Source organism: Cygnus olor, chromosome 3 (assembly GCF_009769625.2).
Source record: "Cygnus olor isolate bCygOlo1 chromosome 3, bCygOlo1.pri.v2, whole genome shotgun sequence".
Lineage (NCBI taxonomy): Eukaryota > Metazoa > Chordata > Aves > Anseriformes > Anatidae > Cygnus > Cygnus olor.
Window position 1 is genome coordinate 973524 of NC_049171.1, and position 17348 is coordinate 990871.

A 17348-nucleotide genomic window follows, 5' to 3' on the forward strand; every position below is an offset into this window, starting at 1 on the left:
CGATCGTCGTCGGAGCTACCGAGAAGGGCGGCGAGAGGGGAGCGGGGGCGGCGGGAGAGGGGCGGGGTGGAGCGCGTTGATCAGGCGGGCGGAGGGGCAGCCCCGGGGGCGGGGCGGGAGCGGGGGCCTGCGTGAGGGGAGGTGGTGGCGGCGCTGGGGTGAGTGGGCTCAGGTGGGGGCGGTGGGGCCGGGAGGGGGGGGTTGCGGGGCTGCTGAGGGGAGGGGGCGGCCCTGTGAGCGGGTTTCGGGTACGTGAGGGGGCTCTGGGATCCCTGAGGGGGTACGCGAGGGGGTACCGAGGGGTTTGGTGGCGGGTAGGGCCGGGCCAGACCGTGGGGGGGTTCCTTAGGGGGCGCCCTGGGGGTTGTGGGGAGCTGGGGGGGGAAATGGGGGGTCTGTGAGGGGTCTAAGGGAGGCCTCTGGGGCAGGGGTGTTATGGGGAGGGAGCGGTGCTGCCCTGCTGAGAGCGTGAGGGAATGGGGCAGCAGGGGTAGGGAGCTGGGGGTCGGCCTCTTCTCACAGATAAATAGGGATAGGACCAGAGGGAATGGGCTCGAGTTGTGCCAGAGGAGGTTCGGGTTGGAAATGAGGAGACATTTCTGCTCAGAAAGAGCAGTCAGGCGTTGGGACGGGTTGCCCGGGGAAGTGGTGGTGTCACCGTCCCTGGGGGTGTTCAAGGAGAGGCTGGATGTGGTGCTTGGGGACGTGGTTTAGTGGTGACATTGGTGGTTGGGGGGTGGTTGGACCAGGTGATCTCGGAGGTCTCTTCCAGCCTGAATGATTCTGGGATTCACTCTGGGGAGGAAAAGCTGCAGACGAGGCTTTGTCAGTGGGGAAGGCTGGGGATCCCGTTTCGGGATGGGCTGCAGGTGAAGCCTGGGGTGCTGGATCCCAGCTCGTTCTGCTCCCCAGGGAGAACACCGCAGGAGTTACTGGGTTAGCACCAGCAGTTAAAATTAGGGGCAGCGGTGTGAAATGGTGCCAAGGAGAGGGCGTCTGGCGAGTCACGCAGACAGTGATACTGGCTGGGCGCTGGGACAATTTTCCAGGGGGAAGTGGTGGAACAGTTATTGAGGGGGGAGCCTGAAGCTGCCCTGGCTGCTGGTAGTACCGGGCTGGGTCATCGGGGAGAGCGATGTTTATTTGCAGAGCGTTACAGCAGGCCACAGTTACAACCCAGTCTGCTTGTCTGTTAGATGCTGCTTGAAAAGTAACAGCAAGTAGTTCTCTGTGCCGCTGCTCTCAGCTGCCCTTGGATCACCTTCCCTTTCTTGGCTTTTTTGGCTGCGTGAAACAGGCAGATTGCTTCTTCTGAAGTTGTTCTGAAGAGGTCAGATTGGACTAATAGCGGTCTTTGCCTCCTCTAGATATCAAAATGACTTCCATGCTGACCCATACCATCCGAAACCTCCCTGCTTCTTCAGCATGGGCTGCCAGGGTCTGTAAGTATCTTTGCATTTATTAAAAGCTTGAACTGGGAGGTCACAAAGTTCCGTTTTCTGTGTTAGGGTTGGAGTAGGTGCTTGTAGCTGAATCTTTGTTCCGTTGTCATCTGTTTTTTAAACAACTGATTCCATTGCTGACATGTTTGTCCTTCCCACGTCTTCTAGTGTGGGAGGAATCTTGTGTTACCCTGGCAGTATGAACTACGCCACTTTTTTGAACAGAGTGAAATAAAAAATATCTCACAGATGTGTAGGTGCATGCAGTTGTCTTACTGTGATGTTATCTTTTTTTTAACTTTTTATATTTCTTACAGAAGCTGGAAATGTTTTTAACACTTAAGATTTGACAGATCCTCTTTTCCTTTCCTTGTTTTTCAGTCGCTCGGTCGCTCAGCTGCTCTCCACAGTTGCAGGCTGCAGGTAAGGTGATGGCACCAGGCATCGCAGTGGGTCTGTGCTAACAGGCAGGTCGTGAAGCTGCCTCCCTGTTCCAGACGTGTCTCATCCTGCACAGATATCAGAAGCACAGTGCAGTCAGCAGTAGATCAAGAGTGCCCCCCGGAAGGTGCCAACAAGTAAAACTACAGGCAGAGCACTGCAGTGGAGTTCCCCCAAACACGTGAATGACCCTCGCCCCCAGCAGCTGTGCCCATTGCAGAGCTCACAGTGTCCTCACCTGATGGATTATGATTTCTGGTGTCTAAACCGAACAGCTAAGCCAGGACGTTACAGGCTGTCGAGGGGTAACCACATCTCTTGCCCAGGATGGGACGGGGTTGTCCCTGACTAGGGGAAGCTTGTGAGATTAGCTCTGATGTCCAGTGAGACCAGTAAGAGGCTCGGGTCTTAGTGGATCCACTGACTGCGCCGTTACACGGGCTATTAGCTCTGTCTTTCTCTGGGCAGTTGGGGTGATCTGGGGCTCTAGGAGTCACCATGGGCTGGCTCAGGTGGCTGTAATGCTTTGAGCTGCCTGGATTTTGGAAAGGAACCTGAACAGTAGCTCCCCCTTACCTCCTTGGCTTTGTACAGAGAGCCTTGTAAAACCCATGAACAGTGCCGGAGCTTCATACTTGTGCCTTTGCTTGCTTGAGCACGGTGTTTAGCTGGATTTAATCCACTTTTTTTAAAAAGTATCTTTGTGCTTTAATGGACTGTAAACGGAGCTGCCCCATGTTGTAAATGCTTGCTAAGATTTGCAGGCCTGATTGTGTTAGGAAATTGTCATTGAACTCTTAATCGTCGCTTCGGAAGAGCTCTGGCAGCGGCCTGTTGAATGGTACTGCATCGGGACACTGCTTTTATCTTGACCCTGGAATCATGGGAGGCCTTAAAGAAAAGTAGCAAGTTACCTGCAGTAACTGTACGCGCTCTTTGCCACTGCTTTCCCAGGGAAGTGCAAGTTGGTTAGTTCCTGAGCTGTGCTGACTGACCATGAAGTATCTCCCCGTCACCGTGCAGTAAGAGCACATCTGCAAGCAGTTGTGGATCGTTGTTTGTGCTCCTTGCTGCACTGCAGTGAGAGACTGCGTGAGGCCTTATTCTGGCTGCAGGGCTTTGTGGTCTGCCTCGCTCATTTCAGAAGCCGTGCAGCGTTTTTAGAGGTGTCTATTCTTGCACTGCTCTTGCCGATGGTAACGGAGACTACGAGTTTGTGCCATGATTCTCTGCTGTGCTGTTGCCTCGGTGTAGCTGTAGATGAGTCTCTCGACTGACGAGGGAAATACTGAGTTGTTAAAGCACTTTCACAGATCATATAATTAACCAGACAGAGACAAGATCACAGCCCAGGGGTCCTACCTACAGCGCTTTTGACTTATGCACTAAAAGACGACATTTTCCATACTTTTCTATTAATTTTAACAGCTTTAGGCTTGATCGTGTTCTCGTTAACAGTTAGGTATGCCTCTCTTTTAGCTGTCCAGCCTAAGAGTAAGAAGACCTTGGCCAAAAGTGGTGTGAAGAACATTGTTGTGGTGGAGGGCGTCCGTATTCCCTTTTTGCAGTCTGGCACCTCGTAAGTACAAAATAAGAAAATGCCCGCTCACTTGGTTAACAGTAGAGTCATTTTTTGAAAAAAGTTGCCTTACTTGTCATCTTAATGTAATTATTTTTTATGCCTGCAAGCCCAGAAATGACAGATTGCTGACGGTTATCCCGTCTTTATGGAAAAAGTACGGTTTGAAGAAGATTGCCCTTAATTTTCTGCTTTTCTTCTTTATCTTCCAGATACGCGGATCTTATGCCCCATGACTTAGCCAGAGCAGCACTGCAGTAAGTACGCGGAATGCTAAAAGAGCCCAGAAAACTCTCGTAGAACTGCTGGGGTCCTGGTGTTGGCTCAGTGGCACGCACAGAGCTGACTGGTCTCGTCTCTGAGCAGTACTTCATTTTTCTTGGTCAGCTGCTGCCGTAGTAGGTGGCTGGAGCAGCAGGATTTGCAATGGGCACGAGTAAAGGTGTGGTGACAGGGAGTTTCGTTGTTGTCTCACTTGAACAACTAGTTAATTTGAATTCTGACTGCGTAGTTTTCTAAATACAGGGGCTACTCTTGAGGTGTGCTTAAAATTCAAAGGAAAAACCATCTGCAATTGAGAGAAAACTGGCAATGAGAGCAGCCAGCTAATTCCGCCACCTTCCTGTCCCTTGCATTCTGTAGCGATTTGACAAGAGCTGCGTGTCCTTAGCAGTGGGATTTTTGTTGTTCAGGCGCAGGGCAAAGTGCTGTTGAGAAGAAAGAAGGCATTACCGCGGAGGAAAGGAGATTTCAAAGCCCGAGGAAGGGTTGGGAGGCTGGGTGCAGTCACGTCGAATCTGAGTGCTGCGTTTGGCCAGGGCGGGCTACTGTGGTTGGCAGGCAGGGTGCTAATGCTGCCTGGGGGCTGTGTCCTGGGCGTTGGGGTGGGGGGAGGCTAGAGTGCTGCTGGAGAGAAATTCTTGATGGAAGTGCCTGTATTTTCATTTTTATTTGATGGTTTGCAGTGCGTGAAGCTGTCTGAATCCCACTGTCCTTAATCACTACAACGGAATTTCCTGTGTTGCCATATTTGCCAGGATGTTGTAGCAAATAATGCAGTATATTTCCTAGTGAGCTGGGAAAATGCACTGCTCGTTTTCTGCATCTCTATGGAAGCTTTACATGTGCCTACACCAATGTAATGGGCTTTGGTTTCTCTGGGGCCTTCTTCCTACAATTTGGATGCCCCAATTCTCCAAACTGGGGAGGATACTGACAGCCACTTCTGGAGGGAGATAGTGACTGGTTTCATGAAATTAAGTAATAAAGCGTCGTGATACCGCTACGATTATTTGCAGTCTGTGGTCAGTTGCACTTGTCCTTAAGTACCCCCCACACAAGATTTCCTTTGGACCTCTGGCAGCTACAGCCCCGTCGTTGCTGTGTTCTCCAGCCAAGCTAGTGGCAGGTAGATGTTTGAGGGCTTGTGGCAACGCCGTTGCTTGCACGGTACAAATTCTCCTTGTTTCTGTCTTCTCCCTAGGGGCTTGCTGAACCGGACCAGTGTCCCAAAAGATGTTGTTGATTACATTGTTTACGGCACGGTGATCCAGGAAGTGAAAACGAGCAACGTTGCCAGAGAGGTGGGTTACATGCACTGTTTCTTCTGTTTCTTCATTCTTCTAGAATGAAGATAGCAAGCCCTTGCGAAAAAAGTCCAGTGTAACTTGGCTTTAGGAATATAAGCTAGTTGGGCCAGTATTGGCAGACAAGTAACTGTATGGGGCTCTGCCCCTTGTTGAAATCTGCCCAATATCAAGCACGTTTTAATGCTCTGAAGCCTCTGCTTGATTCTTGCCTGAAAGGGAAGCTTTTGTTGATGACTGCTGATCACTCAGCTCTAATTACCGATCGGGCTCAAAGGCTGGTATGTCCAAAGTAGTTGGGAGGACCAGAGCATGCTGTGATGGATTGCTTTGTATCTATTTACTTCAGTTGCCTGGTCAGATGCAGAGTTTGAACGATTTGAAATGCAGTAGCTTAGTTGCCCTTTCTTCTGGCAGGCAGAACACCCAATTCGCGCGTTATACACGCAAAGAGGTTGGTCTGCTACAGGAATGTGATGCGGGTGGCATGTGATTTTCTGTTATTCTCTGCAACCCGGCAAAACGATTACGTAACGTGCTGGAAAGGCTTAGGAGATTATGAGGCTCTCCAGTTCCATCGGCAGCTTTAGCCTTGTGTATGCAAATACTTGCTTTGGTCACCTGCCAGTCAGATGAGGCCGCGGTTTAATTTTAACTTGGGAACAAGTGGTGAACTTTAAACCAGTTGGCCACGTCTCAACTAGGGAAGGTCTTGTTGTGAGCAGTTTTCCTGTGCTGGGTCAAACGAGACTGCTTGCTGAACTGCAGATGTTCTCTGTTCTGGTTGAAGCAACTCACAGCGCCTTGTCCTAAGGGCTCTAAATAACTCTTTTCACGTGCCACCTTTGCAAATAATGTGAAGCAAAGACAACGTCAGGTGCTTGAAAGCTCTCTTGAAGTGATGAGGCATGCAATTAGTTTGTACCTGGTGATTGCACAGCCTGACTGAGAGCCCTGAGAGGGGGGCAGCTGCCTTCTCCAGTTCCCAGAGTCCAGGGAGGGGAATCGCTGCTGCAGTAGTTGGCTGAGTGGGAACTCAGAATCACAGAATCATCTAGGTTGGTAGAGACCTCCAAGATCACCTAGTCCAACCTCTGACCTAACACTAACAAGTCCTCTAGGTGCTTGTTTTCAACTTAGTCTGCAAAGGCGTGTTGCTGGGCAGGAGGCAGATCTGGCCCCGTGGAGCAAAAGGTGCAGGTTTTAACAGTCGTTCTTTGTCGCTCGTAGGCTGCCTTGGGAGCTGGCTTCTCTGACAAAACTCCAGCCCATACAGTCACCATGGCGTGCATTTCTTCAAACCAGGCTATGACCACAGGTACGTTGGCTGGAAGAACAAGCTGTGGTTTGAAACCGAGCTTGGCAATTCCTCTCCGTCCCTCAGCTGGCTCATGCTGCTTAGTGAACATAACTAAGCAGGCGAAGAAATTCTGGAACAGAAGAAAGACTGTGAACTAACAAAATACACTGCAAATTGAGCACCTGTGATAGGCCTGCCAGCAGCTTGGCTCTGTTTGCATTCAGCCACAGCCTCTGCTCAGTATCCGTGTTAGCTTGGGAGGTAAAGACTAAATCTTGATAAGGAAGTCGCTGCCTTTCAGGCTACTGTCATCTTTGGTTAAGCCTGGGCAGAGGAGAAAAAAATTGGTATCCTGCATCACTGGGAATGCTCTTCTCCCACACTGTGTGTGACAAAGGAAGCAAAATTACAAAGCTAGTGTGCTTCATAAAATGTCTGTTTGTCCTGCTCTGTCTCAGTTAAACACGTGCTGTGTCACTTGGCCAAAGCTGGAGGCTGGAGAAGGACATAAAATATAGTGTTCTAGGCACTAATGAGGTAAGCGTTGCTTCTCCCTGCAGCCCTCATGGCAAACTGTCTCTTTCTGCAGGCGTGGGCTTGATTGCAGCTGGACAGTGCGATGTCGTCGTAGCAGGGGGTGTGGAGTTAATGTCGGATGTTCCCATTCGTCACAGCAGGAAGATGAGGAAGACTATGCTCACTCTAAACCGAGCCAAGACCTTGGGCCAAAAGCTCGCTCTGATTTCCAAAATTCGCCCTGACTACTTTGCTCCTGAGGTATTTTTTTCTTGCAGGCATTTAGACGCTATTAAAAACTATTAAAACTTACTAATCTAAAAACTGAACGGTTTTATAAGGAGGTGTGAAACAAGTTGGCTCAGGTTATTTTTTAGCTTCACTGGAGAGCATACATGGATTTAAAAAGGGCTAAGGTAGCTTCCCATGGCTCTCCTTTATTGGATCTCTGCGATTTACGTTAAAGCTACAGTTGTCTGATGCAGCTTGTAGCATTTGTGACTCTCCGCTGTGTTTTGACTTTGTCTTCTTACATGTTGGTCTTCAGGAAACCTAATGTACTTCAACATTTCAAACCTCCTCCCTCTTCCTGCGGCTCCTGGCCAAACTGTGTGCTGGAGACTAAAAAATGGAAGCTTTTTTCCATCAATTCATAGCTCATGCCATTGTCATAAAGCATCAGAGGAATTCTTGTTTCCTAAATAATGAAGTGACATGCTCAGGACAGGCGCATCCTTAGTATAATAATGTAGTTACTGTTTGATTAATGCCTCTTAAATATTGCTTTATGATTGCTGTTCCCAGCCGCGTCGTGCCAGGTGCCGAATGTGTTCAGTTCCCGTGTTTGGGCCCCGATGAGAACGGGTAGCCTGCTGGTTAATGTCAGGAGCCTGCTGTAGAGGGGGCCACTCTTGCCTCTCTCTGAGAGCATGAGGGAGGTGAACTACGGCATGATGGAGGTTGGAAGGAAGAGCACTTCTCTCCAACGCCACCAAACTCTTCACAAGAAAACTGCGTGTCTCTCCTGCTGGTCACCTTTAACTGGAGTGCAGGGAAGCTCAGTGTACATGTAGCAGAGATGAGATCCAAAGTCTAAATAATATATTAAAATTGCAGACTTAAATGCATGCAGGGATTTCCTGGGTGCTGCTGTAAGAATAAAAGCTAAGCTGAACTCACCTGCTGTCTCTGGCTTTGCTTGTGGAGGTGTTTAGCAGAAGCTTTTAAGGTCCCAGGATAGGTTGTTTAATCTTGGCCCAAAAAGTCCAGTCACCCCTCCTGGGGATCCCTTGTTACATTCACAGAGCACCGTGTGCATATCCAGAGTGGTTCTCGAACCCCTGGATTTAGCAGCAGCCTGGATCTCACTTTATCCATTTTTTCTGAAATCATACGCTTTGAAAGTGACGATTCTTCTCATACCAGAACTGACTCAGTCAAATGTACGGTACCGCCTGTTATTTGCATAGCTCTAATATTGACAGCTCAGCTGAAGGAGTGGAAGGGTCTCGTTCACTGAGTGCGGGGCTTAACCAGTGTCTGAACTTAGTGGTGTTTTGTAAACCACCTGTAACTGCTACAGGGAGAGGCATTTCTGTGTGCTGACTTTATTTTATTTTTTTGTAGCTCCCAGCTGTGGCCGAGTTCTCCACCAGCGAGACCATGGGGCACTCTGCTGATCGCTTGGCTGCTGCCTTTGCAGTTTCCCGTGTGGAGCAAGATGAGTATGCCCTCCGCTCTCACACGCTAGCCAAGAAAGCCCAGGACGGAGGCTTGCTTCTCGATGTGGTACCCTTCAAAGTGCCAGGTAAAAGTGCACGTATTTCACTGCTAGCACACACCAGTTAAATAAGGAAGTGCTTTATTAAGAAGAGGAGAGGAAGCACTGGGGACCAATTCATAACATTCCGTGTATGTTACAGATTTTAACTCTTTGGTACGCCCTCTCTGGCTCCCTGGAAGACTACTAAAAGAGCTTGTTTCTAAATACGCATATCTGAATATATGAACATATCCTTGCATATCTGAATTTTGTAGTATCCATCTTGTATCCTTGCTAATGTGACGATAGAACAAGGAAAATCAGGACTGATTTTTATATCCCAAGCTATCAACAACAAATAGAAATAAGCAACAAATTCATCCTGGTCTGATGAATCAGGTGCTGGGTAGGAACACCGAAAATATGATCCACTTGGTAGATCCCAGTTCACCAGGCCTCACGGTCATTGCTCGGATGTGAAACGGTCTGGGCGCTTTAATTTGGGGCACTTTTACTCTGTACTTAGTTTCCTAATGAGACCTTGGTTTTACAGTTCTGCAGTTTCATGCTGTCTTTATACTAGAATTGGTGCTTTTTGTTAGCTGGTGTGTTTAAGCAGTCAGTATAGCTGAAGATGCATGTATTTGGTTCTTGCCAGCACTCTCACTTCCTCAAAACTTGGCACATAAGCATATACTGATTTAGATTCAGCTCTCCAATTTAGGCTTTATAATCTCTATTTAAAGTCTTTTTATCAACTGGGCTTTCTGTGTGGTATTTTTTCCTTATTGTAAATAGACTGTAGCACTTCATTTTTTTTTGGTCTTTAAAGAGAAAGTAAAGCAGCTTCAATTTTTAAGTGATATTTTTGGCCATGTTAAATAGCTTGATACTGCAAATGGATGTTCCCTTTTTCTTCCTCCAATCTGTCATAAAAAGCATAATTTTCTGACTTTTTTTTTCTGAAGTCCTGATGTACAAATTCATGTTTGCTGAACTTTATTTTTAATCGTCAACAGGCAGAGATACGGTTACCAAAGATAATGGGATCCGTCCTTCCTCTATGGAGCAGATGGGCAAGCTGAAGCCAGCTTTTGTCAAACCGTATGGAACTGTCACAGCTGCCAACTCATCCTTCCTGGTAAGGTGTTCGTGAGCCAGCCGGGGAAACTGTCTGGTTCGCCCTCTGCCTCCACAGGCATGTAGACTCAGCTGGTGTAATCTGTGGGAATGAGTTGTCTCCTTTGTGGTATCACCTGCTATAAGATTTTTTTTTTTTGTAGTGAACTTGGGGACTGGATTGTTTTGTTTTCAAGTCAAGAATTAAGCCCCTGAAATTGTTTCTTTTTACATGTTTGCCTTTCCATAGCTGTCTCTCTTGAAAAAGCAACCTGGGGTTGATTTGTAGAAATTCTGTTCCAGGATGAGATCAATCACATTGTAAGTCTAGAAGTTGGTAGTTTTGGACTAAGCTCGTCACGTTAAGGCTTACCCTGTAACGCACAGAGTGGAAGAGGAGATTTCTCTAGCACATCTGTGATGGAGCCCTCTTCCACGTATGCTCCTTGTCTTCTCTCTAAGGCTTTTAAGCTAAGCTCTTTTCATAGAATCATTTAGGTTGGAAAAGACCTTCAAGATGACATCAAGTCCAACCATCAACCATGCTGAAATCTAAAGTAGTTTTTTTGTGAATTAGGTGAGGTGTGTCTGGGTCCCAGTTCCTGAGACTCGACATAAGGTGATTGCCACTGGCAGTCTCCCACAAAGAGCTTGAAGGCACAGTCTTGTTTCTGCGTGCAGCCCTGACAGTTTCTCGTGTGTTTAAAAGGCTGTCCCACAGATTGCGATGAGCACAACTGCTGCTGGGGCTCCTAAAGCAGCAGTGATACCAACTCCTTAAGGTTCGTGGGGACTTGCAGAGGCCTGATAATGCCATAGCCTTGGTATTAGGAACACTTGAAACGCTGCTGGTGTGCTGCACGCAGCAGAGCTGTAGGCCAGGCTGGACTATTATCCCAGAAAGGAGTGATCATGTTGCCAAGGCCATGATGTTCCTTTTTGCAGTGTGTTGAGCCTGTGGCTTTTGGCATCCCAGAATTATACCCCAGTTTTGGGATGGGGCTGAATGAACAGGTGTGTTTGGTCCTAAGGACCGATAGTGCAGCTGGGCACCTCTGTCCTGCTTGAAACCAGAGGGAGTCGTGGACTGTAAGGAGGTGCTCCAGCAGGGTGTGCTTGCATCATTCGGAGGTTGTTTGTCCATCCGCTCAGTCAGGCAGACTTGTCCTGTATCACAGGGCTCCTGCACACGCTGGAAGATAAATAATTCCTCATAAAATCCTCGTCGTGCGTGAGGCCTGTGGGTGTAGCTCGGGCAAACAGGAGTGCAACCTGGGGATTCAGTTCGGCAAGGCAAGCAATGGGGACGCAGTGGCCTGGATGTTTTCCTGCTCAACCTGCTGTTGGGAACCCGCTGTTAGCGGGGGGGTTGGACTCGATGATCTCCAGAGGTCCCTTCCAACCCCTACAACTCTGCGATTCTGTAACAGCAAAGCCAGCTTTGCAAATCTTGGAGCGCTGTGGCAGAGCCTGGCGGCCCTGGCTATGTTTGGGTCTCTCTTAGGGGCTGCTCCGCGGGGTTGTCAGGCTCCTTTTGTGCCTGGTGTGCGCCCGCTCGTCGGGCAGCGACCTCACTGGGTTCTTCTGCCTGTTGCAGACAGACGGCGCCTCGGCAATGCTGATCATGTCTGAAGAGAAGGCTCTGGCGATGGGGTACAAGCCGAAGGCCTACCTAAGGTAACAGGGGGGCTGCTGTATGTGGGGTCTGAAGCCCGCTCTCGTTTCCTTCTCCTCCATCCGTTACTAACAGCATTTCTCCTCTGCAGGGACTTTGTGTATGTGTCCCAGGACCCAAAGGACCAACTGCTGCTGGGGTAGGTGGCGACGACGAATAGCCTCCCCTAGCAGCCCGAACTTGTACAACGGCCTTGACTTGCCATTGCATGTTTGGTTCTGTTTTTTCTCTTTGTGCCTTCTCACGAAGGTGTGAGAGCTGGTGTGGTAGGTGTGACTTGGCAGGGCGGGTGGCTAACGTGGGAGAGCAGCAGTGGCAGAAATATCCACCCTGGTTTCCTGGAGGGAGTCGCAGCACGTTGGTGCTGGTGGTAGTTCCTGGGGCTGTTTCAGCCAGAGTGGGAAAGGCAGAGAGCCGTACCGTGCATCCTAGGGAGGCGGAATGTAATGTGGCTTCCTGCGGAAAAATGGGAATGATAATGGGAGGAAATGTATTCACGTGCGACTCCTGGTTCTTAACTCTTCTTCAGTCCAACATATGCAACGCCCAAAGTGCTGGAGAAGGCTGGTCTAACCATGGCTGATATCGATGTGTTTGAATTCCATGAAGCCTTTGCTGTAAGTATCTCTGAACACCAAGGCTCCCTCTAGCTGTAAAATGCCGTTCTGTAGACAGACTCTTGTTTTTTCACTTCTGTGTTGGTGAAAGCACTTGTTAAGGTCTTCCCTGAATGTAGATATGTAAGTGGAGTATATATATAGTTAATAACCAACATTTTATGCGCTGACACAATCCATTGGAAGGATGGCTTATGTTGCTTGAGGTCACCAAGGGAGTACAGGTTCTTCAAGAAACCGTGTTAAAAAAAAAAAAAAAATCTTAAGTCACCAAGATCCTTGTATGAAGGAAACCACTTCTGCAGGTCATCTACTAACAGGTTAGGATGTGTTAATTTGGTGACATGGCTTGTTAATTGGACAGTGTCTTTTTCTAGCTAAATGACACCAAGTTTTGTGGTGCAGTCCACACGCTGGAGGGAAGTGATGCCATCCAGAGGGACCTGGACGGGCTGAGAGGTGTGCCTGAGTGAACCTCATGAGGGTCAACAAGGCCAAGTGCAAGGTCCTGCACCTGGGCCGGGGCAATCCCAAGCACAAATCCAGGCTGGGTGACGAACGGATTGAGAGTAGCCCTGAGGAGAAGGACCTGGAGATGCCGGTTGACAAGAAGCTCAATGTGAGCCGGCAACGTGCGCTTGCAGCCCAGAAAGCCATCCGTACCCTGGGCTGCACCAAAAGCAGCGTGGCCAGCAGGGCGAGGGCGGGGATTGTCCCCCTCTGCTCTGCTCTTGTGAGACCCCACCTGGAGTCCTGCGCTCAGCTCTGGGGCCCCCAGCACAAGAAGGACATGGAAGTATTAGAACAAGTCCAGAGGAGGCCAGGGAGATGATCCAGGGGCTGGAGCACCTCTCCTGAGGGAGACCAGGGCTCCAACTGAGGGAGCTGGGGTTGTTCAGCCTGGAGAAGAGAAGGCTCTGGGGAGACCTTACAGCGGCCTGCCAGTACCTAAAGGGGGCTGCAGGAGAGCTGGGGAGGGACTCTGTCATGGGGTGGGGTGATGGGACAAGGGGGAATGGCTTTACACTAAAAAAAAGGTAGGTTTATATTATGTATAAGGAGGAAATCCTTCCCTCTGAGGACGGCGAGGCCTGGCGCAGGCTGCCCGAGGAGCTGTGGGTGCCCCATCCCTGGCAGTGCCCAAGGCCAGGCTGGATGGGGCTGGGGGCAGCCTGGGCTGGGGGCAGGGGTCGTGCCCATGGCAGGGGGCTGGAACTGGGTGATCTTTAAGGTCTGTGATTCTAAGGTTGAGTTAATGTTGGCTAACAGAGTTGCTCCTGTAAAATGCTTTTTCAGTTGGCTGTATTAGTTTTGTGGCTGGAGCTGATCTTGGGGTATCTCCTGTTTGCTAGCACTGTCTGTAGGCTTTCCTTAAAGTCTGCCCTCCCTTCCCTTTCAGGGGCAGATACTGGCTAACTTGAAAGCTATGGATTCAGACTGGTTTGCACAAAACTACATGGGCAGGAAGTCAAAGGTAAGCACACAGCCAGGATGTCTCTGTATTTCGTTTATACTCAGCATTGTTGGATTCCACGTCGTGGCTAGAGCTGCTGTAATGTTCTGTGAGGGGCAGTAACGTTTCTTGAGCTCTGGGCCAGTGAATCCCAGCGTGAGAAGTTTCTGTGGGAGTGGAGGCGTCCCCATTGCCAGCAGGTGGAGACCTAGAGCCGCAGCAGCGATTGCTGGCGAGGCAGGAATTAAAGCAGTGGCTGGGGCTCAGAGCTCCTGTATTCCTTCTGACAGCACAGACTGTACCTGCCTGACTGGGGGTGAAGCACTAAAGCTTTTGGTGTAGTTTTGTGCCATCATCAGGCACTTGCGCATGCTAAGGAACGCTTCCCAGCAGTCAAGGCTGGCTGTGGGGGTTTGGTATTGTCGCAGTCTCCTTCCAGACAGGCGATTATTACGTGTGTCCCTCCGTGTTCCTGCAGGTTGGAGCCCCTCCTCTGGAGAAGTTCAACACCTGGGGCGGCTCCCTCTCGCTGGGACATCCTTTCGGTGCCACTGGCTGCCGCCTTGCAATTACTGCTGCCCACAGGTTGAAGAAGGAGGGAGGGCAGTATGGCCTGATTGCTGCCTGTGCTGCAGGAGGGCAGGTAATGATGCCGTGGGGTCTGTCACTGTTCCCTTGCAAGCTCCCTCCGCCCTGACCGCCTACGAGTCCCTCTAGCCCAGCAGGAGAATCATCCGGGGATGCAGCGTGTTGCTGCCTGTGAGATACACAGGGGAAGGAGAGGTTTCTGCCATGTTCTCAGGGGTTTGTGTGCTGGCTCTCAAAAACTTCCCAAATTTTGGCTTGCGAGGGTCGTCCTTCCAAATCTTGGGAAGAAAGATCTTTACAAGAAAAATGGGTGGGAGATGGGCTGTGCCTGGTTGCCGTCAGCAGTCGAGGCTGTGGATGGGAGCCCTGGTTCAGCACTGTGCTGACGGGAGGTAGTTCTGTAGGAACCCAGCCCGGGTGGGTAACCCAAGGGCCTGCCCCTGGCTCTCTCCTCACTGAGTGCTTTACGAGCTGCCTTGGGAGCAGCGTGGTGCGCTGATCAGCCGGGCTGCTGCCTTGGCACTTGGAGCAGCCCTGTGCTGTCACGGAGCTGCCAGAGCAAATCCTGGTGGTGAATCGGCTCTGGGCTCTTACCTCACCTTTATTTTAATAAGGGCGGGAGGTGGGCATCTCCTGTTGACTCCTGCCCGTAATACCCAGTCCTTTCTGTGACTGTTCTCTCTCTCTCTCTCTCCATTTCTAGGGGCATGCAATGCTAGTGGAACTCTACCCTCAGTAATGGGACAAGGGACTGCTGAACGAGTATTCATGTGTCCTGTGCCTGGCAATGCCATTTCAATGCACTAATAAAAACATACAAACAATCCTTCTTGGAAAGGATTTTTGGTGGCCTTTGTAAATACCTTATAGCTACACTGCTGGTAATTTTCAGCTAATAAACGCACTCTAAGATGTATTCCAGGTCGAGGAAAATAAAAGTTAATGTGGCTCTTAGTGTCTCCAAGGTCCTTGTAACCAGTCTGATTTCTACTGTAATTCTTTGGTAAGCAAGATTTATTTTTTTTTTCCCTGGAAAAAAAAAATGATTTCCAAGTGGTGCACAAAGAATGAAGCTCAGAGATGGAGATCCATAAAGTGCTGAGTGTCGGCAGGCTGAGATGTGAGGTAACGTGCCGTTGTCGGGAGTAACAACTTCTTCAGAAGCAGGTTTAAACTCAAGTGGCTGACCTGGTTCAAAGGGGGAGGTTTGCTGCACGATGTCTGAACAGCATGGAGTTAGCAAATTGCCTCTGAGAATTGAGTGTCACTGATGTTTGCCACAATAAACCAGGAAAAAAAGTTTGGCTTGTGTTTTTTTTTTCCTCTCTCCCTTCTCCTTGCCTGAAAGGTGTGGGCTTTGGGTTCCAAGGTTGAACCAGGTATTTGCTTTCTGAAACGGGAGACAGCTTCCACAATCCACCTCGAGTTCCTGTGCCCAAATGAGTCACCAAAGTAACATGTGCTTTTTCAGACATAACTCATGCTTCTCTGTGGCACCCTAATTACACATTTTTGGTGTCTGGTGTTTTTAAAATTGAGAAATAGGGACAGGATAACACTTGGGCAGAAGCAAGCTGGTGACAAACGTCAGTTCTGCAGACTCATCTTTCTCCCAGAATTTTGGGAACATGAGATGGCTCTTGCCCCTTTGGTTAATGTTCTGAGTTATTTTCCTCCCTCATCTTTTCATGTTTTTGTTGTGATGAGGGTGGCTTGGGTTATGCCAGGCAATACAGAATCTTCCCCCAAAAATCTTTGGCTCCCTTGTATGGAAGGAACCGCCTCAGCAAGTCACCTGCTGCTGAGCAGCCCTGCAATTGTGGAGGCAAAGCTGAGATAAGAGCTGGGTGGGACGGCGGGCGGTGCCAGCGTGGTGGTGGCTGGAAATCTTGTGCAACGTTGCTGCTCCGCGCTGACGGGAGCGCTGCTCAGCGAGGTGGCTGCGGGTGGGAGAGAACCTGAGGAGAAGGGGCAGCACTTTGGTTTTCTGTAAGCACCTCGTGTGCTTCGGGGTCAAGCACCGGTAGCAGTGGACTTGGTGTCCCAGCAGAGGGAAGCTCTGCAGAGCTGAGCCGGAGGTGGCTCGCAAGGGCTCTGCGCAGTGGCCCCCCGGGAGGTGCGTGCAGGCACCGAGCTGCGGTCGGACCGTGCTGGGCAGCCGGAGTGGCTGAAAATCAATTCCTCTGCCCACGTTTGGGTAGCTGGGTGCGTCCACGTCACGAAGAGTTTCACAGGGCAGAGGTCCCTTTGGGGTCTGGGCACGATGGCTGGAGAACAGGGGCTGATCCACACCGGCCTTTCCGTGCTTCCGAGCTGATTGGGGTAGGACGGTGTAAAGTAGCACCACTGCAATCCCTGGCGTTCCCACACACGTAGGAGCATATTCCCAGGGCTCTGTCAGCGAGGAAGTCCTGGGAGCTCTGCGTGTACCTGGCTGCACAAGACCTTTTTCCCTCCCCCCCCCCCCCCCCCAGCTGGAAGTTGCTTAATAACTCGGTGCACTCCTACTTCGCGGGATGTGTTGAGTTAAACAGTCTTTAAAGATACGTATCGCCACCCAACATAAATGTGTGGGTACTTGCTTTGTTACCGAGGCTGGCCCTGCCTGCGTGGGCACTGACCTGTCCCCAGGAACCCGCCGGGGCTGCATGGAAAGGGGGCACAAGCGCCGGGGGCTGTTGCAGGTACGGGCAGGGCTGCAGCCCTTCGGGATGTGACTCATCCTCGGGGCTCGCCCTGTTCTGGAGCTCACGCTGGAGGTGAGGCTGCTCCGGTGCGTCCCACGTCGATCTGTACGGGTACACGAGGGCTTTTACGCCGTGGGACGGGCTGCGATGGGCCCATTCTGCACCTAATGGGGACGGGAGAGGGGGGAGCCTTTGCAGAGCTCCTTCGCCTGGTCGCGGTAAGGCCGCTGCCCTGCCCTGCGCTCCTCTGACCCCCGGGAAATGTCGTGTCTGGCTCTGGCCGGGGTCTCACCGGCCCCTGGCGCTGCATGGGGAGGGTGCGGCCAGGGCTGGGGTAGCCAAGAGGAAGGGGGGGGCACGATTCGAGCTTGCAGAGCAGCCGCGCCCCTGGCAGCCTTGCGGTGCTGTTGGGGTGCCCGCGTGCGGCTGTGCCTGCAGAGGGAGGGCCCGGGCAAAGGTTTCTTTTGCTCTCCTGCTTTTCCGTGTGGTGGGTTCCTGCTCGACCCAGGGCAGAGGTGTGTGGTAGAGGGTGGTGGGGAGGGGGAGGTTGGGCTGGGGAAGGGGTCCCGGCTGGGTTGGGGGT

The 17348-nt window shown here is 50.7% G+C and overlaps 1 protein-coding gene and 1 long non-coding RNA gene across 9 annotated transcripts; one reads left to right on the forward strand and one right to left on the reverse strand.

Moving 5' to 3' along the window:
- Positions 1-110: 110 nt before the first annotated feature.
- On the forward strand, positions 111-15042 carry HADHB (hydroxyacyl-CoA dehydrogenase trifunctional multienzyme complex subunit beta). 8 transcript variants are annotated; one of them, XM_040552217.1, is made up of 16 exons: positions 111-158; positions 1368-1442; positions 1824-1865; positions 3363-3462; positions 3675-3719; positions 4946-5045; positions 6279-6366; positions 6938-7125; positions 8491-8671; positions 9646-9767; positions 11343-11422; positions 11512-11559; positions 11950-12037; positions 13437-13511; positions 13969-14133; positions 14782-15042. In XM_040552217.1, the coding sequence occupies exons 2-16, from the start codon at positions 1376-1378 to the stop codon at positions 14815-14817; spliced, it is 1425 nt and encodes a 474-aa protein (XP_040408151.1). In that variant the 5' UTR covers positions 111-158; positions 1368-1375; the 3' UTR covers positions 14818-15042. The 8 variants fall into 8 exon arrangements, with proteins under 8 accessions (XP_040408151.1, XP_040408150.1, XP_040408154.1 ...); XM_040552216.1 differs by having other exon boundaries at positions 127-158; positions 1197-1442; XM_040552220.1 differs by having other exon boundaries at positions 127-158; positions 1298-1442.
- On the reverse strand, positions 15040-17252 carry LOC121067556. Its single transcript, XR_005818334.1, has 2 exons — positions 16700-17252; positions 15040-16036 (listed from the first exon to the last, which is right to left on the reverse strand). It is a non-coding gene; the product is annotated as an uncharacterized LOC121067556 (long non-coding RNA).
- Between the last annotated feature and the right edge of the window lie 96 nt (positions 17253-17348).